The sequence below is a fragment of the Poecilia formosa genome, unplaced genomic scaffold (assembly GCF_000485575.1).
Source record: "Poecilia formosa unplaced genomic scaffold, Poecilia_formosa-5.1.2 Scaffold27, whole genome shotgun sequence".
Lineage (NCBI taxonomy): Eukaryota > Metazoa > Chordata > Actinopteri > Cyprinodontiformes > Poeciliidae > Poecilia > Poecilia formosa.
The window spans coordinates 2,241,578-2,263,908 of NW_006799966.1; the positions used below are offsets into that span (position 1 = coordinate 2,241,578).

General features: G+C 39.7%; 1 protein-coding gene across 20 annotated transcripts in view; it reads right to left on the bottom strand.

Moving 5' to 3' along the window:
- Positions 1–549: 549 nt before the first annotated feature.
- obscnb (obscurin, cytoskeletal calmodulin and titin-interacting RhoGEF b) overlaps positions 550–22,331 on the bottom strand; it is a 55,045-nt gene continuing 33,263 nt past the window's right edge. For 12 of the 20 annotated variants that reach the window (XM_016669700.1, XM_016669696.1, XM_016669692.1 and 9 more), the window contains 37 exons: positions 21,581–21,847; positions 21,006–21,284; positions 20,476–20,733; positions 20,080–20,346; positions 19,649–19,921; positions 16,985–17,251; positions 16,494–16,769; positions 15,775–16,047; positions 15,382–15,672; positions 13,821–15,146; positions 13,220–13,501; positions 13,015–13,096; positions 12,789–12,913; positions 12,277–12,474; positions 12,124–12,156; positions 11,926–12,024; positions 11,612–11,830; positions 11,423–11,456; positions 11,266–11,318; positions 10,966–11,064; positions 10,163–10,219; positions 9,327–9,466; positions 8,563–8,763; positions 8,376–8,452; positions 8,125–8,295; positions 7,857–8,016; positions 7,118–7,234; positions 6,793–6,957; positions 6,522–6,680; positions 6,264–6,441; positions 6,049–6,162; positions 5,756–5,923; positions 5,331–5,433; positions 4,554–4,683; positions 4,028–4,121; positions 3,785–3,827; positions 550–2,800 (listed from right to left, as the gene is read on the bottom strand). In XM_016669700.1, the coding sequence (XP_016525186.1) occupies positions 1,705–2,800; positions 3,785–3,827; positions 4,028–4,121; positions 4,554–4,683; positions 5,331–5,433; positions 5,756–5,923; positions 6,049–6,162; positions 6,264–6,441; positions 6,522–6,680; positions 6,793–6,957; positions 7,118–7,234; positions 7,857–8,016; positions 8,125–8,295; positions 8,376–8,452; positions 8,563–8,763; positions 9,327–9,466; positions 10,163–10,219; positions 10,966–11,064; positions 11,266–11,318; positions 11,423–11,456; positions 11,612–11,830; positions 11,926–12,024; positions 12,124–12,156; positions 12,277–12,474; positions 12,789–12,913; positions 13,015–13,096; positions 13,220–13,501; positions 13,821–15,146; positions 15,382–15,672; positions 15,775–16,047; positions 16,494–16,769; positions 16,985–17,251; positions 19,649–19,921; positions 20,080–20,346; positions 20,476–20,733; positions 21,006–21,284; positions 21,581–21,847 (8,174 nt within the window). In that variant the 3' untranslated portion in view covers positions 550–1,704. The remainder of the gene's footprint in view (positions 2,801–3,784; positions 3,828–4,027; positions 4,122–4,553; positions 4,684–5,330; positions 5,434–5,755; positions 5,924–6,048; positions 6,163–6,263; positions 6,442–6,521; positions 6,681–6,792; positions 6,958–7,117; positions 7,235–7,856; positions 8,017–8,124; positions 8,296–8,375; positions 8,453–8,562; positions 8,764–9,326; positions 9,467–10,162; positions 10,220–10,965; positions 11,065–11,265; positions 11,319–11,422; positions 11,457–11,611; positions 11,831–11,925; positions 12,025–12,123; positions 12,157–12,276; positions 12,475–12,788; positions 12,914–13,014; positions 13,097–13,219; positions 13,502–13,820; positions 15,147–15,381; positions 15,673–15,774; positions 16,048–16,493; positions 16,770–16,984; positions 17,252–19,648; positions 19,922–20,079; positions 20,347–20,475; positions 20,734–21,005; positions 21,285–21,580; positions 21,848–22,331) is intronic. The other 8 variants (XM_016669712.1, XM_016669711.1, XM_016669693.1 and 5 more) reach the window with 7 other exon arrangements.

Genomic DNA, 22,331 nt, shown 5'->3' on the forward strand with positions numbered 1-22,331 from the left:
CCTCATATTGTTGTTCACTATTTGAGCTTATTCTTAATTCCAGCAATAAATCCTCTGGAATACTAAAATGTGTTACATGTTAAAACTTCAATAAAATGTTACAGCTACAAAGTGCATTATTTGTTTAGTCACACAAGTCTATCTTGGCACCATATGCTCAAAAACCTAGTTTAATTTTATTTAAAAACTGAAATCAATATGCATTTCTTAGAGGATTTCAAATGTTTATCACAGTTACTTTTGATTATTAAAGCTGATGAAAACCCAGAACTTAATTTGTCAGATACTTTAAATAGAAAAAATGGAAAAAGCACTTAAAAAAAAAAAAACCTGGGAATCAAGGAAGTCAGGGGAAAGACAGTGGTCCATTGACATCCTCTACAGAGAGGGTAAGCCACAAAAAAGAAGCCAGGAGTTCAGTGTGTTGTATCTAGGCAAATTAAAAGGTTAAAAGAAAGTGTTGTGGAAAAGGGGGATCTGGTGTCTCATTTTACTCGGTTCATAAGTGGCTTAATATAAGGAGTAGTAAGGAATGATAGAAACGGGTAATCTTAAGTATTTTCTGTACATTTATTTAACACTTTGTGCTCAACCTCATTATTGTCCACAACTCCACATGAACATTGCAAGCAATTACAATCTGTTAGACCTAAAATATCATAACATACATAGTCCATACCCAGTCGATGACACCTTATTATAGGAACACAAACACAGCAACGTCTTCCAAGAAAGTAGTGAAGTCCTGGAATTTCAGGTCTTTCAACGTTTTTACGTAAATACAGGACGGTTCTGCTTAACACGTTTGGTTTACAAAGCAAATACATGCAGTCACTCATAAATATGTCACTGACACACAAAAGGACGCCCTTGTTAATCCCTCTGAGTTTGCGGGCAACTGCAAAACATCAAAAGGCCCAAATTTGTCAAAGAAACTTTGTAAATAAAAAAAAGAAAAGCAAATGATAGAGTATGGACGTGTTTTAGGTACCAACTACTAAGGCTTAGTCGATGGTACCTGAAAAAAAAAAAAAAACTAAGCGATCTAAAACCAGGGAATCATTCATACATCTACACCAAAGTTTGTCTATAATTTAATTGCACACCAGTGATTAAACCTAAACAACAGCAAGCAGTACAGAAAGTCAAAGTCTTCACTGTTCATTGTAAGTATTTTCAGTTTCAAAGCTGAAAGACACTGTGACACAAAAACGTTTCTGAAAAGTACAAAAAAAAAAACCTGATGATGTGACACTAATATGCATTTAATGACAATCCAGAAATAAAGTCAGAGGTGTTCAAAATGTCACTGCTTGGATGATTTACTATTGCAGATAAAATGATTTTATGACGGCACATCTATGAAAACGAACATCCAACTCATGAACAGTAAAATGTTACTTCATATATCCTTGTCAATTGATGCTGCATGTCATGCAGCAGTTCAAATGACAGAATGAGACTGAAACTTGCTTATAGAGACATGCGTTTCCCTACAATTTGCAGTTTCCACATTCCCTAGCCTAAAGAAAACTCTGAATCCCACAAAAACAACTGAGGATCAGACTATTTTCTGACTGGCTGCTTCAAGACGGAATGGTTTGTTATATGTAGTAGATATTATTTTTGTTAGATTATTTTAACCATGCAAGCAGATATGTATCCATTTAAGACTAAGGATTTGTGTCACCAATTAGAAGATGTTTACTGGCTTTGAAAGGGCTTCTCTTTAATTTGAAGAGTGACAGGCTTTCCAACTGATGTGTAGCCATAGGTTTGAGTGGAAACTTTGGTTTTAAAGCTCTGCTGCCCGCCCTCTACTCTCTGCACCTCGGAGCAGTAAGAGGGCTTCACCTCTAGGTTTGCGTGGCTCACTTGGATTGGGACTTGTCTCTCAGTTCGGGGGCGAGCTCCGCTTCCTTGCGGGGAGGCAGAGGGGAAAAGATTGTTGGAGAGATGCTCCCTGAAGCGGCCAAAGAAGCTGCTTCTCTGCCTTGGAACAATATCAGGGCGTCCCACATTGAGAAGCACTGGCTGTCCCACTTGGGACCCCCCGATCTCCCTCTGAAGGACAGAAATCTCACAGGGTTTCTCATCAGAGACACGACAGGAGCCGGAGGAGCCGTAGGTTTCACCTTCTCCTGGGATGTAATCCTCCAAGTCTTCCAGGTTCAAAATACGATCTCCTTGTTTCAGAACCACTGCTTCAGGCTCCTCCGTATCCTCATCCTCTGGTTCAAAGATAACAGTTTGCTGATCATCCTGGTCATCAACGTCTTCAGCAAGTGTTAGGACAGATGAAAGTTCACGCGGTTCTCTCGAAGCAGAGCCTGAGGCGATCTGAGGCTCATCTTCCTCCCAGGAGATGCTCTGGCTGCTGATGTCTCCCTTCAGATGTTCCTGCGCCTGCTCCACCAACTTGTTGTTTGAGTTGTTGGCATTCAAGTTGTCCAGGGGAGACCGCTTAGGTCTGGAGGGGGTGGCTGCACGATCGGAGCCTGCAGGTGAGATTCCTCTTCTCCTGGGCAGCCTGGGAGACTTATTGACCTTGTACTCGATGACCTCCTCCACTTCAACCCACCTGGGCCTGCTCTCCGCTGCCCTGGCTCCAGCCCCCTCGGGCTCAGTAACATAGAGGGTTGGAATGGTGGTCTTTCTTGGGGTGGGCATCCTTCTTGGCCTGGTTGCAGGTGGCTCAGGGGTGGAGGTCTCAGAGCGGTGGGCTCCAAGAACAGTCAAGCCTGGAGATCTGTGTCTCCTCATGCGTGGGTTCTTCACAACAGTGGTAATTGTCTCCTCGCTGGAAAAAATGAATGAATATGTGAGCAGAGGTACTGGCGTATTTGCAAAAACACACGAGACTGAAAGGCTTTAAACAGCCACATCGTAATGTTAAAGATACACACAAGACCTTCTGTAAAATCAAACTCCCTGTAGATGTAGTTCACGATCCAGATTTGTGTTTGCTGACAGTGTACCATTGTTAGATGAACTATAAATTGCTTGATAATGTGTTTAGAAACATAATACAAGGAGTCTTGTATTTATTTTTGCAGATTGTCCATTTTAGTACATTCTGTCCATCGTTCCTCTGCTCTTCTGACACCCCTTCTTCCTCTAATAGGCATCATGTAGATAGACATAAAAGTTTACTTAATGTTTTCTATTCAGTAGTAGAAGTCATGCTTAGCAGCAGGTTTCCCAGTTTGAAGGACCCCGCCAGTGGAAAAAGCCCCTCCTTTTATCATCCATATGATAGAATCCTTTAGCACACAGACTTTAAATACTACACAATCTATAGAAAGGCACACACACGGAAATGTGCTCTAAAATCTGGTTCAATCCTAAAAAAAAACAAAAAAAACAAAAAAAAAACAAAACACTAGAGTTGCATAAAACCTGTAGCTACACTACAATGCTTGTCCAACAAATTCAAATGTTTTTGTCCCCAGATGAAAAGTATTTGCAAGACAAATTTGGTCATAGAAACAAACACAAACAAATTGTCTGGAGGATGGTTGTGTATCCTGCAGCACCACAGCCACGTGTGGCTCTTTAACGACTCCATGATGACTCATAATAACCTTAACCAAAATCACATAGAAATGAGCCAAGATTTGTATGTGTATTTTCACACTCCTATTAACATTTCTAACGATTATCTAGATTTTGCAGCTTTTGACAAAAGTCAGAGCAAAACTAACTTTCTGATGTGCTTTGACTGAGAACATGAGCAGCAAAAATAAATTCCTTATGCATCATGTTAAAGACTCATCACACTCACATTATGATGGTCTTCTTTGGTAGTTTAGTCTCCTGTTCGGTAACTAAAACAAAAACAGAATAACCAGAATTTTAAAAATACATTTAAATGACATAAAAAAAAACTAAAAAAAACTATTATGCAATACCATGTGTATAAAATAATCACATATTAAAAATAAATACTAACTCTTATTGTTAGACTTATTCAGAGCAATCCAGGCACTGAAACTGTTAAACTAAAAGGCAGATAGAAAAGCCCTACCTTCGATGGTCATGGCGCGCTCTCCACTGCGGGCCACAGCGGAAGGAACAACTAAATCTGCAGCACACTTGGAACTGCCCAGGCGGTTTGACAGCTGGCAACAGCAGGAACATATTTTTAGAATCCTAAATATGACTTTCTACTGCTAATTGGTAGCAACTAGCTTCAAATCAATTCTTAGGTGTAAAAATGAAAATAGGATCACAATCAAATCTGCCCTTAGACACCCCCAATGACTCAGCAAACCTAAACAAGGAGTCAATGAAGCTGTAAATCCAGCAAAACCTCTCGGCAAAGCACTTAAAAGGATGAGTGACTTATTGTTATTGCACAAAAAATAAATAAATAAATAAAATAGTTTTAATAAACTGCAAAATTTTCTGCTTGTTATAATAGGTTTTATAATAAACCTTAGAGGGAAAATGTAACTACATTCATTTGAAATACAATTACGCAAGTTTCAACTATCCAGAAAAACAAGGCAAAAGCTAAACATGAGAACAGCAGCGATGCCGTCTGATTTTACCTCACACTCATAGTGTCCCAGGTCTCTCTCAGTCAGATTTTTAATAACCAGAACCAGAACCCCACTACGGACCTCGCTGTAGGTCTGATACTTCTCCTGGTCAGTCAATAGTCGGCCATCTTTGAACCACCTTTAACAAGTACAGAAAGAAAGACAAATATGCTAAATTCAGACATATTAACACACTCTAGCTTTTTTACATGTTGCCACATTACAACAACAAATTTCAAATGTTTTTTCAATTTCATGTGATGAAACAACACAAAGTAGCACAAAAATGTGAAGTAAAAAAGAAAATGATAAATACCGGTATTATTAAAAAAAATGTTCAAACATAAAAATCTGAAAAGTTTGATGTGTTACTAATTTCCCCTGTTACTCTGATGTCCTTAAATCTAGCGCAGCCAACCACTGGAAGTCCCCTATTTAGTGTGAAATTTAACATATAAATACAACTATTGTGTGGAGACCTCAGAGGTGTGTTACTGATTGTGAATAAACATCATAGTGAACAATGTAAAATTAAAAGCTCAGATATATGCCACAGTTTATAAATGTTCATTTGAAATAGTTGAAACATTTCCTTCTAGGTTAGAATTAGTTGAACGCTACTTTGGTTGGCCCTTCATTTAAGATTCTAATAAAATACAAGGTAGTGCGTGGTTATAATCCGACTAGATGTGATAAAGTAAAATGATTCAGAGTGCTTTTTGAAAGGAACCACAAGTTTTAAAAGTCAAGAATGAGCAGCATTAGATGTACTTCAGACAGACCTACCTTATTTTTGGGCTGGGGGCGCTTTGTATCACACAAGTGAACTGAGCGTCTTCACCAGCAACGAAGACAGCATTTCTCATTTTATTTACAAAACGAGGAGGCACTGTGTCAAATACACAGAAGGAACATGAGATGTTTAGGCGTTTGTGTCAAAAAATATACTTCATTTGCTTCCCATTAAACAGCAAAATCTTCATAGGCACAAAACACTTCAAACACAGTATTTTTAGCAGAGAGCAGAGGGCGCCAAATCCCTATTGACTGCACATATACAAAGGGCAGCTATATATTTTTAATCTGGTACTTGTGCAATATAAGATATTAGTGCCCTATCATACTTTGGGAAGGAGGAATAGGGGGTAGAAACATAATTGGCAATATGAAGGAATGGATGATAAAGTCTTCAACTTTGTATTCTCACTCACCTTGAACAGTGATTTTTCCAAGAGTACTTGCGTTTCCTGCTGGGCTTGTTGCAAAGCACATGTACTGGCCGGAATCATCCGCAGTCATGTTATCTAGGATCAGCGTGCAGGAGCCATCAGGGTCCTCAATGATGATGTGATGAGGATCTGCCTCTACTGTTCGTCCATCTAAAAACCAAGAGTTTAAATATTAACCGATTAAAAAAAAGAAAGTCATTATAAAGATTATTTAATGCATACAGTCTTTTGTAAAGCCAAGTGAAAGAGCACATATTATGTTGCAACCGTCTTACCTTTGTACCAGGTAACTACAGGTTTAGGCACCCCAGTAACTTTGCAGGCGAGTTTAATTGTTTGACCCAACTCTGCTGTGCAGTTTGCCAAAATTTCTACAAAATCAGGTGAACCTGGAAGAATGTTTACATCATAAAAGGTTAACATTTAAAGCAACAGAGAAATAAGAGCAAAGTTAAAGAGAATCAAAAAAAATAAATAAAAATGCTCTCACTCCATGCAGGCATGCTGTAGCGCTGCTGCAGCTCTCTGAGGTCTCTCAGCCAGGAGTTCTTGATGATGACCGTTCGGGCCTGTAGAGTGTATTTTCTCACAGAGTCCTCCCGTTCGTGCCAGATCTCGAAGGCCCGGTCGTCACCTTCCACCGTTTCGTTCACATCGATGTTATTCAGCTGAACCGAGATGAACAGTACAACAAGAATCATGCTGAGTCTGTGATAAAATATCAAACAGACAGTAAATTATTACTTACCTTCATCATGTTCTTAAAAACATATGCCTGTGTTTCAGTGTTGCTGTCTCTTTTGGGTTTGCAAATGATACAGTAGTTCCTAAAGAGGAAGACGTGGCGGTGGTGACCCCTAGAGGAGGTTCTAATTCCGGGCGCTCCCTCCCACACTTGGAAAGGTCCCTTGAGCAAGGAAATAATAAGACAAAATATGTAAAAAAAAAAACAAAAAAAACAATCAAACACATAAAGCCACCAAAGGCCTGTGTTGCATAGCTGCTGATGAAGGTATTACCTGTCTGATTGGTTCTCCAAGAACTTCCAGGGTAGCAGGATAGTTCTCGATCAGGGAGACGTGGTGTGTGTTCTCTGAACGCTGAGGGAGTGCAGACACCATGGCGTACGCCTCTTCCAGGAGGCAGCAGTTCTGGCCGTTTCTTGCCTTGTTTCGGATGAGATCCTGGAGACAGTAGGCAAAGACATTTAGAAAGGCTGAATAATAATCAGATATCAAAATGGGAGATGATTGCACATCTGAGTCACATACTACATACACATTTACAATATTAAGAAGGTACTAAACTTAAAGGACTGTGTTTGTTGGCTCTTTAAACTGTCACCTTAAGGAAGGCCTTGTACTTCTGAATCCTCTCGAGGGGCTGATGCAGGTAGGCATTTATGCTTCGAACTGGAGGATCCCCAGGGCTTGCAGTCGCCTGCTCTTTCTCAGAGTACTCCTGTAAGAGTAAACAATTTATGACTTAATGTGAAATTTTTTCTGGAAAACAGTTTGGGTATTTTTTGTGACAGACCAACACAAAGTCGTATACAATTGTCAAGTGCAACTAAATAAATGTTTTTCAAAATTCCACGCAAATAAAAAGCAGAAAATTGTGGCATGAAATTGTATTTGATGCCTGTTACATTCTGGGTCAAGTCTACTCTTTATCTCCAGAATAAGAACCAAACACGGAGAAGTGTTAATCAGTTTTTATACTCTGAAACAAAAGTTTCTTTATATCAAGACTTAAAACTCTGATTAGTTACCTTAAATTAATGATGACAGGAACACATTCATTGCATTGCTTGTTTTCAATGCACTGAGCTCTCCTCGTTTTTTGTTTCCTTTACTATTTCACAAACTAACTCTGCTATTGGCTGGGTTGGATTTCAATAAGGGATATCAGAGTAAAGCAGCTTGGATATAAAATAGATTTTTATTCCTAAAAAAAATGACAAACCACTTCATAATTGTATGCTAATACATCCCATACTGTTGAGGGTTGTAAAAAAGTCTAGGAGATTTGAATATTTTTCAAAGACACTTTATTTATCTAGGAGTCACTTAAAAATAGGTACCTTAAAGAAACGATGGACAGTTTTGTCACTGACAGCAGATTCGGCTTGGCTCTGTCCTACAAGATACTGGAGGTAATGTTCAAATCCTTCCTTGTTTTTCAGGAAGCACATTGCCACATCATCATCTGTGTCACAGTCGTGCAACTTTGGAAGGAATGTCCTAGAAAACAAAATGCGGGAGACGAGGTTTATGAATAAAACGCATGTGTCTAATGCGGTCCTTTTTAAGGTCTAACAGATATTGCTGGTAATTAAGAGGTGGTCTTACTTGCTGTGGAAGGACTTGATGTCATCAACATTTCTGAAGATGGTCTCTTTCTGGCTGCAGACATCAGGTGGAGCATCCGGGCTGTCGGCGTGCTTCATGTGGTGAGAAGTGAAGAATTCCACCTCCTTGACAAACTCGGATTCTCCGTTTATCAGGTCCTGCATCAGTTGGCTGTTTGAATTAAATGACATTTTGTCAGAGTGTCTTTAGTTTCACGGTTTTAGTGTGACTTTAGATTGTGCTTCATTTACAATAACTTCCGCTTGTATTCTCCTTCAGAAACCTCTTCTACGCTTGTTTCTGGAAGATCTCCTGCATCCGCTGAGAGCTGGGACAAACATTTATAAATACGAAGTCATCAACAAGCTAAACTGCTGCAGAGAATAACAAGATTTAAAAAAAAAAAAATCATCCAAATATGTTGATCTGAAGGCATACTTTAAGTTTTTTGTCCAAGTAGGCCGGTGACACCCAGCCTTGTCGTGATGGTGTAGTTTTGGTGGGTTTGGTCCGGACCAACCATTTAAGAGGATGAGCTGAGTCCAAGACCTCCACATACTGTCCCTCTTTGAGAGAGATGGAGTCTTTGCTTGCAAAGGTGGGATTGTAGTCCGCAGATGCCACATAAATGTCAAACATCTATGAAAATATGACAAGGCAGATGGTCTCTCATCAGTGATGCAAATCAATAAAATATGACTTAGTTGCTCAATCTTATTTTTCTATTTTCATTCCAAGTTCAAACTTCTCCCATTGCAAATTAATACTTGCTTCAATCTTCTGCCTATTTGTTGTTAATGAAAACGATCTGTAATGTGTTGCAGAGAAGTCTTTTTTTTTTTTTTCCTTTCAAGTTTTCGAAACATTTTCAATAAAATGTTTACAGTGGCTGCTTGCTCACAGATCAATCCATTTTGAATGCTATCATTTAAACTTCTTGAAGACAAATCGAAATCTGCAAAAATCAGCTTCGTAAAACCACAGATCAGATATTATTGAAAAATTGTGATTGGTGCATCTCTAATTATTACTGCTTGTGTCAGATTAGTAGTCGACGTGTATATATATATCTAATAACTTGCAGTTTTATTCTCAAAATGTAACTTTGTTTGAAGGTGGGTTCCCCCAATACTAATTGCGAAAATGAAATGTTTTTGTAAACTCCTCTGACACAACAAACAACTCAATTCCACAGCTTGTACCTCTCCTCTGGCATCTCCTTCATCTGACTCTGAGGAGGAATCTGCGACGAGGGAAGGTGGACGAGAGCGACCATGATGGGGAGATGGAGAAGGAGTTTTGGTCTCATCATCACTGTCCACACCTGGCACTCGCAGTGAAGCTTGAACGACAAGGTTAAGAAAGATGTTTGAGAAAATGGGGAAATGTGCACGGCATGTCCTCTCAGGGTTTTCTATTGTTTCAAAATGACTAAAGTTCTGTAGTAAAACACATTTTGTCAAGGGAGTCGTATTATAAAGTCTTGCCTAAAACAGAATTTGCTGACTTTAACACTTGTGCCAGTTCTTAATACTTAGCTTAATAAGTTTAATAAAACTTGCAGTCAGTTCAACTTGACAGTTTTACCAGTCACTCATTGTCAGAGTAGACGATGAGAAATTGGTTGTGATGATATCGTAGTGATAAGACCCTGGTGATGTTTTAAGTAATGACTACTTTGTTGAAGCTGAAATTCTGAAAAAAGATCAACAGGAAACAATTTCTTCTTTTGCCAAACAATGCATTTCTACTGCGTTAGTGGCAACATGCAGATACATACATGCCTGTCAATGAGTTTGTACCCCAGCTGTAAGCTGACAGAGACAATAAATCTTGTTTGAATATATGAAAGCATTTAGTAAGATTTCAGCTATTAAATGTAAAAAAAAAAAAAGAAGAAGAAATCCATGTAGCAGCTGTGCTTTTGTTTGTGAGGAAAAAAAAAACTTCCTTAAATTCATCTAATGATATAAATATTTCTTAAAGAGAAAGAAAATTTGTCGCACAGTTGTGATGCTGATGCATTTGGTATACATACTGGCAGATTTGGGCCAAGATTTCATCCACTGGAGCACGTCGTGATTCTGTAAGCTGTCTGAATAACAAATTAATTATTGGGTGAACATTTAAATGGGGAAACTGATTAAAATAATGGGTGTTAAGAAAACGGGATCTGTGTGAAGTTAAGAGAGTTGTTTTATGTGTTTAATGAAAAAACAAAGCATGCAGTGAAACAGTAATAAAACGCCTTTGTCAGGTTTGGTGTCAGTTCTAAAATAAATAAAAAAAAAAAAACACACCTCTTAGTAGCTCATTAATATAACATTAAATTTCCACAAAATGTATGGATTGGCAGAGCAAAATGAGTGAAATCCACCAAACCTGACTGGATTTGCAAGTAAAGCGATTTGCAAGTAACAGCAGGAGGAGGAGAGGCATGCAAACATCAGATGGTGTTTTTCTATGCACAGAGAAAACTGGAACATTTTGCAGTTACATGATTTTCCTCCTGAATAATGTCTCAAGAAAAAAAAAATCCAATTCTGAATAGGGCAGTAGATATTTTAGGAGTCATAGCACTCTGCCAACATTCCTCCTGGAAGCTTGTTGCAAGCATGGTGACAATAAATTAAAATGCTGGACATGTGATAAAACAGCACACCACAATTTCATAACAGGTGTACATGCAAAGCTATGTCTACCTAATTGCACATTCTGTTTTATTTCGTTGCTTACATTCTACGCTAGCAGAGAGTGAACTTGTACTAGACATCACACAAACTAAAATTAAAAATAAACATCCAAATACTTTATCAAAACTGCCTGGTGTCACATACTTACCTTGTGTGATCTTTGCTGAAACCATTTCGGTGATCTGAGAAGTGAGCTTCATGAGGAATTCCTCTGTGCCAACTTCACCTAAGTAGGGTATTTTACCCTCTAATAGTATGAACAAAAGTACAAGACAAAAATGAATAAACAAACATCATGCATGCTGCAGTATTTTGTGTTGCATGACAAAATGTAAAAACAATCGAGACGTATGGATACTTTTGCTTGACACTTTTTAATATGCAGTAAAAAATGACAAACATTTGATTAAAATACAAAATAAATCTTTGTATTTTATTTTTTTTTTACCACTTCCTCTGCCAGCCTCTTCTTGTGGAGGACTAACTGTAATCCCGAGGATCCTAAAAATTAATCAAATTTTACATGTGCGTCACATTTGTAGCATGATGCAATTAATTTGCATGTATATTCAAACTGCAGTACGTCTATTTATCGGCTTACTTACTCCGAAGCTGCAGCATTCTTCTTCAGTTGTGGTGCTGTCAAAAAGGAGAGCAGTATACACTTGTTTATAACTACAAACACTTAGCAGACTTCAGCCAGGTCTGCTTGTTTCTTTTATGCTGTGGAGATACCGCATATTCACAAATCATTTTATTTTCAGATAAAATGCAAAACACAAATTTTTTCTTACTGTCATCCACCTCAAGCTGAGCATTGCAGAGTGACTGCCCTGCTCTATTTGTAGCTATGCAGGTGTAGACGCCAGTGTACTCTTTGTCTACGTCCATCAGTATGAGGCTGTGCTGGCGACCAGAGCTGGCTATTTTGTATCCTTTAGTGTCAGGTTTAATCCACAAGACATCCTCTGATGATTTCTCCTTCAGCCAGGAGACCATGGGAGTAGGAGACCCTAAAAGAGCATAGGTGGAGAACCTGCTAAAATCTGCAAGGAAGTTAAAGGGGGGAGGGTGTTTGAAGAAGTTTAAAAGGGGGATGTGAACTGACCTTCGACCTTGACAGAGAGAGTGATGCTTGCTCCTTGTTTCACCTTCCTATTGCTGAACCTCTCAATGAAGCGTGGAGGCACCAGTGGCTCCTTAGAATCTTTGTAAAAAAAAAAATTAGTGCAAAGGAAGTTTAGAGATGCTCCTTGTTTACAGTCTAATTACCTGTTGCAATTTTATAGTATGAAGAGTAGTTTACCCTTTTTATCCTGTGGCATAATCTCCCCAGGACCTGTTCAAAATCCAAATGTTACTATGCGTGGTTAGATCTTGAGCTCAACGCCGAAGCTTTGCGCCTTACAGAAAATGGTGGATGTGCAGTTTAGGTCTATTTAGGTCTGTGCATACATACTCAGTACTATCAGCCGGGCGGAGGAATAAGCAGAACCAGCCGCATTGCTGATATAAGCAGAGTACTCCCCCATGTCCTCTCTCTTCACTTCAAGGATCTCCACAGCATGAAGATCTCTCTCTGCTAAAAGCTGAATCCTCTCTGACGGTCGGAGAGGCTGGCTATCTTTGAACCAGTATACTCTCGGTTTAGGAAACCCTAGCAGACAGAAATACGTAGAACATGTTGCCCTCTTCATCCTCATTGGTCTTATATTAAATTCATCCATTCAGCTCATCTCTTCAGCCATCATCTTTGGAGAAACCTCTTTTGTAAAACTTTGTGTCACTAAACACTGTAAATGAGAAACAGACTTCCCCACTCCCACTCCACTCAAAAATTCCTAAGGTTAAATTTTGATAAACAAAATTGTTTATTGGCAATTGTGTACCCGTAAAGACCGCCATCGTAGCAAATTACAATTTGAGCTGTCAAATTGTAATTTGACAGCTCAGGTTTATTGGTGGGCTCACCTTTTACTTTGAGTTGCAATTTAGCAATAGGCGAACCTGGACTGACATGAACATCGTGAAGTTCATGCACAACCTGTGGTAGCTGATCGTCTTCACTTACGGATTCAAATGTTTCAGTTTCCCTACTGGAGGAAAGCATGCGGCACAGTAACAAAAGTCAGCATGAGAACTGAGAGGGTGAATGTCAAATATTCTAATTAATTTATCATAAAACACTTGTGCTTACCTGGACACATAACCTTTAGCACTGACATACGACGAGGTCTCTGTGGCATCTGCAGCAGTGTCATAATCTGAGCTGCACGACACTAATAGAGATAATAATATATCTTACTCAACAATGTTTGTTGAAAAGGCTTTTGTTTTGTTTGTTTTTTGGAAAATGAAAATGTTTGCTTCATTTTCATATTCGTTTATTCACTTCTACTCACTGTCAACTCTAAGTTCAGCTTTAGTGGCGGCAATCCCACTGCTGTTTTCGGCTGTGCAGCGATAAACGCCCATGTCAGTGGGCAAGACGGAGGTGATGATGAGCTGGTGGCAGCCCTCTTGGTCCTCATTGATCATGTAATGGTCATTTTCCTCCAGCAGCTTGCCATCCTTATACCAGCGAACAGTGGGAGGGGGCTTGCCAATCACAACGCAGTCAAAGCTGACTGGATAGCCGTCAGGAACATCCTGACTCTGTAGCTCCGTCAGGAACACTGGAGCAGCTGGGCAACAAGAACAACTGGACCAATAAATGAAAGAACATGGACTCCTAGGCTGAAAATGCACTTGGCATAATTATCAACCTGAAGTATTCTTTTTTTTTCTACATTTTGTCATTTAACAACCACAAACCTCCATGTTCAAATTTTTTATCTAAAACATAAACACCCAGCAGCGCACATATATCAGATGTGGAAGAAGAGCTTTACATAGTTTAGACTTTTTGTCTCACTGTGAAAAGTAGGATGCTGAAAAATGGCAAATTTGAATGTGAAATTGTTCAAGAAGTGTGAATTCCACAGTCGTACCCGTAATGCTTACCTGGAGCTCCAGTCAATAAAGCAGGAGGCTGTCGATCCTGTGTTGGGGTCTGTGTGCCATCCTGAATGTAGCCCATCTTTCTAATTCGCAGCTCTACTTTGTGAGTCCCCGCTGCTATGATGGCGGTCTCTACGGGTACGCCGTGGACTGTGAACATCTCCTGGAATCTTTTAGAGGCGATCTCAGCCTCTGATTGGGAATCAAAGCGAATGTAGATGTAATTGTCATCCTCCCGGTAAGAGTGAGGATCCGGGGGACGCAAGTCGCCCTCATCTGCGCTGATAAATGGTTCCTCCTCAACGTCGGGTGGGAGTCGTGTGCGAAGAAGGCGCCTCAGGCGTCTGCTCGCCTGTCTCAGCGACTCATCCATCTCACTACCGGAAGAGCTCTCGGGCTCACTGTCAGCACTGTAACCTATTGTCAAGGGTCGACGGCCTGATGACTCCCTCACCGTTCCCACTGTCACCTTAGCGCTGTGAGACGTCACTCCAAACTTGTTGGTGACCTCACAGGTGTAAACCCCCGTGTCTTTTGTGGTGATGGCAGTGATGACCAGGGCGCAGGTGCCGTCATTGTAGATATCAATATGATGATGTTTGCCGTCCACCAGCGGTTCACCGTCCTTCAGCCAGCGCACCTTTTCTGGTTTACCTTCTGACACACATTCGAGATGTATGGTGTCATTAGGTTCTTTGGTTTGGTCTTTAAAGACCTCCTTAAAGACGGGACGCATGTCCTTGCGAGCCTTGTAACCCTTAAAGGCAGCTTGAATCTTGATGGCAGCATCTGTCAGCTCAGGCTCCTCCTCTTTTGTGATCTCCATGATACTGGTCTCCTGAGTAGACAGGTGCTTTTCATCAGTTTTTTGGATTATTGTTGTTTTTGATTCAGTCTGCTGCACTGTTTTCTGCTCTACCATTTGGAAATGAGCAAAGAACTTCTCTGCTGTCAGAGTCTCTGCCTCACTGGTTGCTGTTGCTTCAGTCTTGCTGCTCTTTTTCAGGTAAGAAACAAGCGAAGAGCCGCCAGTAACAGTCTCATCCTCAGAGCTGATGGACTGAACGGATTCTGTCTGTTTCTTGGACACAACGACCTGCTCTTTCTCCGCTGTTGTGACTTCTACTTTTTCTGATGACACAGACTCTTTCTGCTGTTTTTGGCCACCTTTGCTGCTGTCCTCAGGCTGCTCTGAGATGGAGTCCAGAGTGGGCTCTCTGCTCATGCGACGTTTCTTTGCTGATGCGTCCCACAGATCATGGAGTTCCCCTTCCTCAGCAGACTCCGGAGGTAGACTCGGCTGTTCCATTACTTTTGTCTGTTGTACATCTGAAGAAATTACCCCAATATGGTTAAAGTTAACACCAACATTTGATTTAATGGTTAAAATGATCTTATTCTCAATATCTCATTTGTTATAATGACAACATCACGATGTATTTTTGAGATTACAGCATAAATTTTCATGCCATGCAAAACAGTTATTTAGAAGCAATAAGCAAATAGCTATGTCTAATAATTGAGTGTGTAGTAATATTTTAGCCAAATGTATTTGTCCACTCACCAAGCTGCACTGTCAGAGGGAGCTCAACAGGCTCTCCAGGCCCAGCTTTGTTAATTGCTGCCACTCTGAACCTGTAGCCACTCCCAGGCACCAGTTTTTCCACAACAAATTCTGTGTTGCAAACGGGCTCAGAATGACATGGAAGCCAGAGGGCGCTGTCTACAAGTCGCATCTCCACTCTGTAGCCAATGATGGGACTCCCTCCATCATGAAGGGGAGTAAACCAGGAGAGAGCGACAGACTCTGTGGTTTTACGGAGGACTTCTGGATCCTCTGGGGGGTCAGGTACAGCTGTTGGAGTGATACACAAAAGGTTGAATACACACACAAACCCCCCCACCCCCTCCCAAAAAAAACTACAGATTCATTGCTTCTCGTTTATTAAAGTCTTACTGATGATGGTAAGCTTGGCCAAAGAAAGTGCATCCCTAGCTGCAAAGGTAATTTCTTGTTGGGGCATGAGTGGGGCCTGTCTCAGGACAAGGCGATAAGAACTGCCGTCAAACCTCATGGCCCAGAGGTCGCTGGGTTTGAGTTCAACTCCATTAGCGTACCAGGTCACGTCTGCTGCAGGAACAGGCTCAGTAAGCTTAACACAAAACTCAACCTTCTCTCCTACAGCGGCCACCTTGTCCTCCAAACCCTGCACGATCTCCAGTTTCCAGCCTTAAAAAAGAAATAAAAACACAAAGTGATGCTGAAAATCTTGGTGATTAAAGATTACGATGCAGACAGGTCTATTCATGTAAAATTATTCACACATAGTACATGTATTATTTATGTAAAAATTACAGTTTTGCAGACTCAATTCCAGAGTTCTAAGTTCTTTTATTAATTCAGGAAAGACGGAAGGAAAGATGGAATAAACAAAGGAAAGAACGAAGGAACCATAAGTATCGAAGGACAGAGGAAAGACACAATGAGGAAAATAAGTGATGGCACAAGGGAAAAAAAGATCGAATGACTTTAATATCGTAAGATAGAAGGGAAAGAAGAAGGATAAAGACTGGATAGATATGCCAATCTATACATTTTGTAAAACACTGAAATTAAATTGCAGACTTTTTCAGCCTGTCTAGAGATCGACAATTTAAGCAAACTGGAAGGCTCACCTTTGACAGTGAGCTGGGCAGAGGTGGAAGCTGTTCCGGCTTTAAATGTTACTGTGCAACTGTCTTTGTCATGCAGATCTTTCAGGAGCAGCAGATGACGTCGACCACTTTCAAAAGACACAATCTCTGCTTTAGGAGATTCTTTCACTGGTTTTCCATCAAGAAGCCAGTGACAGTCTTTGCTCTCAGGGCGAGAAAGGGCACACTCGAACAGCGCTTCGCCCCCATCAAATGTTTCCACATTTTCCAGGCCTTGGACAATGTTAATGGGTTTGCCTAGAGAAGTGGAAAGACAAAAAATATAACATTAACAAAAGAAGACTCTTAAAAGATATTTTTAACCAACAATGCTGTAAAATTCAGATACATAAAGCTTTTGTTGAAAAGGGAATACATTTCGTAAAAGCGGCAAAAGATTTGCTTAGGAGTTCGACCAAGACGAGGAGATTTTTTTAAAGGCTGTTGCCCTTTCTATGTGGAGGGAAGCTCACCTTCCACATGAAGTGAAGCGACCACAGAGGTACCCTCTGCCTCACAGGAATATGTTCCCGTGTCGGCACCGGAAACACGGTTAATGTACAAGCGCGCAACAGTCCAGTCCTGCTCCACTACCACCCTTCGGCCATCAGGCTGCAAAAGCTGCCCATCTTTCCTCCACTGAGCTTTGACTGGCCTGGAGAACTGGCAGATGAACTCAGCCGGTTGGTTTTCAACCACCCAAAGGTCCTCCATATCGTTCACCACCTCAACCGAGGGATCTGTGGTCAGGGTGAGGGGTTTTGTGGGGAGTTGAAGGGAGGTGATATTGTCAGGACTTAGCCATAAATGATATGACTGGGGCATGCCAAATGATGTAAGAGCTTTGTAATCCCCCAAAACAAGTTCTTATGTTATTATATTTTCCAAGATTTTTTGGTTTTGCTTTTGTTCCACTAATGCACTTAAGTAAATATGCTCTATATACAGATGGGGATTAAGAAGTCCAACAGTGCTTGCAGCAGAGAAGAAAGAAAGGGGGTCACAAATTGACAGAGTGCCAATGCTGAACTCATGGGAGTTGCAGGAGAGTTAGAGGTTTTAGTGTTAGGGGCAGTGAAAGGACAGGGTATGTGAATGAGAGCATCTAGCCAGTCTGGATGGGTGGAGCAGCACTTTTTTTGCTCTGTTCTCAGCTGAAGTTCAAAATGTAATTCAAACATACCACATTAAGAAGTAATTTGCTGGATCTAAACAGCAAACAGATATCGCTCACTGTTTAGAAGTTCATAGAGTTTGGGCTGCACCGCTAACTTTATAATAATCACGATTGCCTGTTTTCTGTCTTACTACAGAAATCAGTAAGACAGATAACAACTCTTAACAACTGGAATCCCCCCTGGATTCCAGTTGTTTAGTTTTGCATACCAATCAGATTATTACTCTAAAAACTTTTCATCCACTGTTTTACAACAAAATTGGTAAAGAGATTCCTTCAAAGGAAGACATAACATTACATTAATTAGCAACAAAATAAAGATATCAGTTCAACAAGTAAATTACAATCACCTTTGTGAATAATATTGACTTCTCATGAGAGGATAGCTAGAAGAAAATAATTCCAATACACAGTTCTTACACCACTTAAAGTTCTTAAAGGGTAATTCAAATTTGATGAAGATGAAATTGGCAGCTCAAAGTTTTACAAAAACTGGAGATCAAAAATTGGCCATAAAATTCTGATCATGTCTGGATGAAATATGTTTGACTCAATCAAATCGATTTTGCATTTTTTAATTAATACAAATGTGTGGCACTGGTGGGTGATTAATGGAAATAATGTAGTTGTATTCTGAAAAATCATATTCACAATCGTGATTATCAGTTTGCAATTTCAGCAGCCCAAGATACATCACTTATCCAAAACAAAATACAAATGTAAAGCAAACGTTTATTTGCAATATGGTTTTTCAGGACCTATCAAATTGCTGTGGAAGTACTCTGAACAGTATTTTTTACTCCTCTGGTGTGGTGCTGCACCCAGTTCTATGCTTTGGTAATATCAAACCATACAGCATGAAACTCTAAACTGTATTATTAATAGAATGTAAAACAATCTGGCTCATGCATGATTAGCAAAATTCACTAGTAATTTACGAATATTTATTCAAATGTTTTTGAATAAATATTTCCAATTGTTTTTTCTAAAACTTGACACCAAGTTAAAATGTGAAGTCCTAAAAGTGCCGCAATGCAGAAATTTTAAATAAATATTTAAATGTCAAAATTTAAATTAAAGAAAAAAATATACATATACATATGAAAGTATAAATATTTTGTATTTTTGTGTCCAAAAATTGTTCGACACATACATTAAATAATTAAATGTTAAACAACTTATCAAATGTAACCTCAATATTGATTTATATAAGTCTTAGTCTACTATGTCTGGAGTTGTTTAATAGATAAATAAAGGCATCTACAATAACTTAAATGTCAAAAATGTATTAATGCATGAGATAAATGCTACATTTATTAAACACACTAGAAAGTCATATTTTAAAACTATGTTCAATATTCACCATATAGCAAGCTTCATTTTGGAAATAAGAAATCCATGGATTCTGAGGGTGGTGCGTAAAGTGCTTCAAAACTTGTACAAACCAGGGTTGGGATTTGCAACAATAAGTAGCACGATAAGCTTTGTGCTAGAGCACTAGCTGCTCTCCCTGCTCAGTGTCAGCTGTATATCTTTCAGAGTGTGACTGTCAAAAACATTGATAGAAAATTACTTATATAGTCTTTCTCTACTGCCTGGTACAAAAAAAAACAAGGGATGGTATCAGTTCTTGGTCCTCCAATTAGGGACCACTGATTTAAACTGTTATCATTGCTAATCACATAGACACCAACATCCAGTAGTTTTAGCCCCGCCCACTGACAAAAATGCTGCATTGCAGCATACAACAATGGAATAACTAAACAAATGCTAAAATAGTAAATTTTAGTCACACAAAATAATATTTCGGAAATTATCCATTTGATTCCAGTTCTAAATGTTGAATGACACATTTAAATAATTGGTTCTTGATTTGGCACTTTTAGAACTCCATACATAATGCAAGTCAGAAATATTCTTGTTTAAAATTCTGCATGACTGAGATCGTTAAACAGAATACCTTTGACTAAGAGCTTGGCTGATGAGGTTAAGTTGCCCGTTTTGAAGGTGACAGTGCCTGAGTCATCTGTAGCCAGGTTCTTAAAGGTGAGTGTGTGGATAAAGCCCTGTTCCACCCCTATATCAATACAGGGGCTGTTCTCCAGCAAGTTGCCATCCAGCCACCACTGCACCTTACCAGATGCCCTACCAGAAAGCTGGCAGGAGAACGTTGCCCATTCCCCAACAAAGACGTCAGTGGTCTTAAGACCAGTAACAATGAAGACTTCTTTCACTGTTGAGTGAAAAATACACACACATGCATACACTAAGTTTTAAACAAATTCATTATCAAGCATTGCATCAGTTTGACTGACAAAACAAAACAATTCAGCAGACAGACAGTAAACAATCAAGACAGACGTAATGTAGAAGGGACAACATGGAGGCTACCTTGCACTGCCAAAGAAGCTGTAGTGAGCTGCTCTCCTGCATCACAGGTGTAGTAACCACTGTCTTCAGGTTCCAGGCTATGAATACAGAGCTCTTGAATGCGCCCCTCCTGCTTCATTTCATACTTCTTACCAGGTTGGAGGACAATACCTCCTTTCCTCCACTCAACACGGACACCTGGCTTAGACACCTCACACTGTAGGGTGATATCATCACCCTCTATGGCATTCTGGCTCTTGAGCTCTTTCTTGAAGAACACTGGGGCACCTAGCGGGTTAATTGAGTATAACGTCAATCGGAGAAGTTGACAGAAACTTGCACAAAGATTAAAAATGCTAGGGTGGGTATGTTGTTCACTCCAGTTTACAGTTTAGACAGGAAACATTCTTGTTTTACCTTGCACTGTTAAAGTAACTTCACACTGTGCATCTCCAGTATCACAGATGTATATTCCTGAATCCTCTGGGACCAGGTTGTGAATTCGGAGCTGATGCAATGCACCGTTCTTCTTCAGGTCATACTTTATACCAGCTTGGATTGGCACATTGTTCCTCATCCACGTGAGAGAGGCATTGGAGTCGGAGATGGAGCAACTGAATGTGACGGTTTCTCCCTCTACTGCTGCAGCATTATGAGGTTTCTCTAATATTACCACTGTAAATATAGGAAACATAAAGTTCATTTGCAGTGATATGTCTTTTTTTTTTTTTTTGAGTTCTTGTTCTAACTGACTTGCATAGCATTAGCTTTAAGTTATGTATTTTCTGTGCTTTGCTGACATTACTTTTTATAAAATGAATAATTATTGTGAGTGGTAATGCTAATGATAATGAAAAGCACTAAAATGAAAAAAAAAATCTGTTTAATTGTTGATGAAGATGTTTCTGGGCAATAAAACGCTAGAGATAAAATGTCATCTGTTTTACCTTTGGGTTTCTCCTCGACCAGAAGACAAGCGACACTCTTCTCCTCACCAACGACAAAGGCAACATCACCTGACTCATCTGTGGTTACCATCTTCAGAGCCAGTCGGTGAACTCTGCCATGAACGCTCATTTGATTCAGATCGTTATTTTGAAGGAGGTTGTCTCCGAGCCACCATTCCCCATGAGTGACGCCTACATGTGACAGCTCAACCTCAAAGACGGCGTCCTGACCGGTGGTCACGGTAACATCATGGAGCTCACGAACAATGCGAACATGCTCTGAGAGTGAATGTGAAGTGAAAAGTGAGGTCAAACGGATTTTTCACAGAGCATCACTTTTAGTTTTTAAGATATAAAACTGACACCATGGTAAATCATTTTAAAACTTTGCATTCTTCAATCCATCTAAATGTTAGTTTAGCACTAAGTACACAAGGTCCCCGTTTTACATTGAAATAACCTGAAAGGACCCTCCTGTACATACTAACTCTGTAAAATGGCAAATAATGAGGTGAAGTTGTTTCACAGACTGTGAAAACTCTGTTTTTTTCTATGAGAGGTGCAGAAGCAGTTACCTTTAATAGTCAGCCTAGCGGTACTTTTCTTGTCTCCTGTATCACATGTGTATTCACCACTGTCCTCCTTGACCAGCTTGTGTATCACCAGGCTGTGAGTGGTAGCTCTCTGTTGAATGGTGTACTTCTCTCCCTGAGAGAGGACAGTTGAGCCCTTCCACCAGGTCACCTTACAGTCAGGGCTTGATGTCTCGCAGGACAGTGTTGTCTCTCCTCCCTCTCTGGCCTCTTGGCTTTCCAGCTCCTTTTTAAAGGATACTGGTGGCACTGCCAGAAAGACCAGTTAAAGAAGATGAGTATTATAATAAGGCTTTTTAAGTTTTAGAAGGTGAATATGGCCTCCATGTTACACACCACGAATACATATTATACTATATGTATAATATGTATAATATGACTGTACCAAAAAGCAACAAACAACATGCATAACATAGAAGATGACATAACATAACAACACACTAAGACAGAACATGAAAAGAGGTCTCAGAAAACAAAACTTGGTTGTTTTAGAAGGGAACCATAAACTGGTGAACCTGGTCTTTGAATAAAAATAAAAAGAAGCTAAAATATAAAGACATAGTCCAAATGCTTTATTTATCATGAGAGTACATTTCATACAAAATGGAAATGTAGACATTCAACATAATTTTAACAGGTGTTAGTTCAAGAATGTTCTGATGAACACAGGATCATCACACTGTTAACATATGAGCCTGTATTTAGCCCCGGCTGTTGATCCAGTTCAAAATCA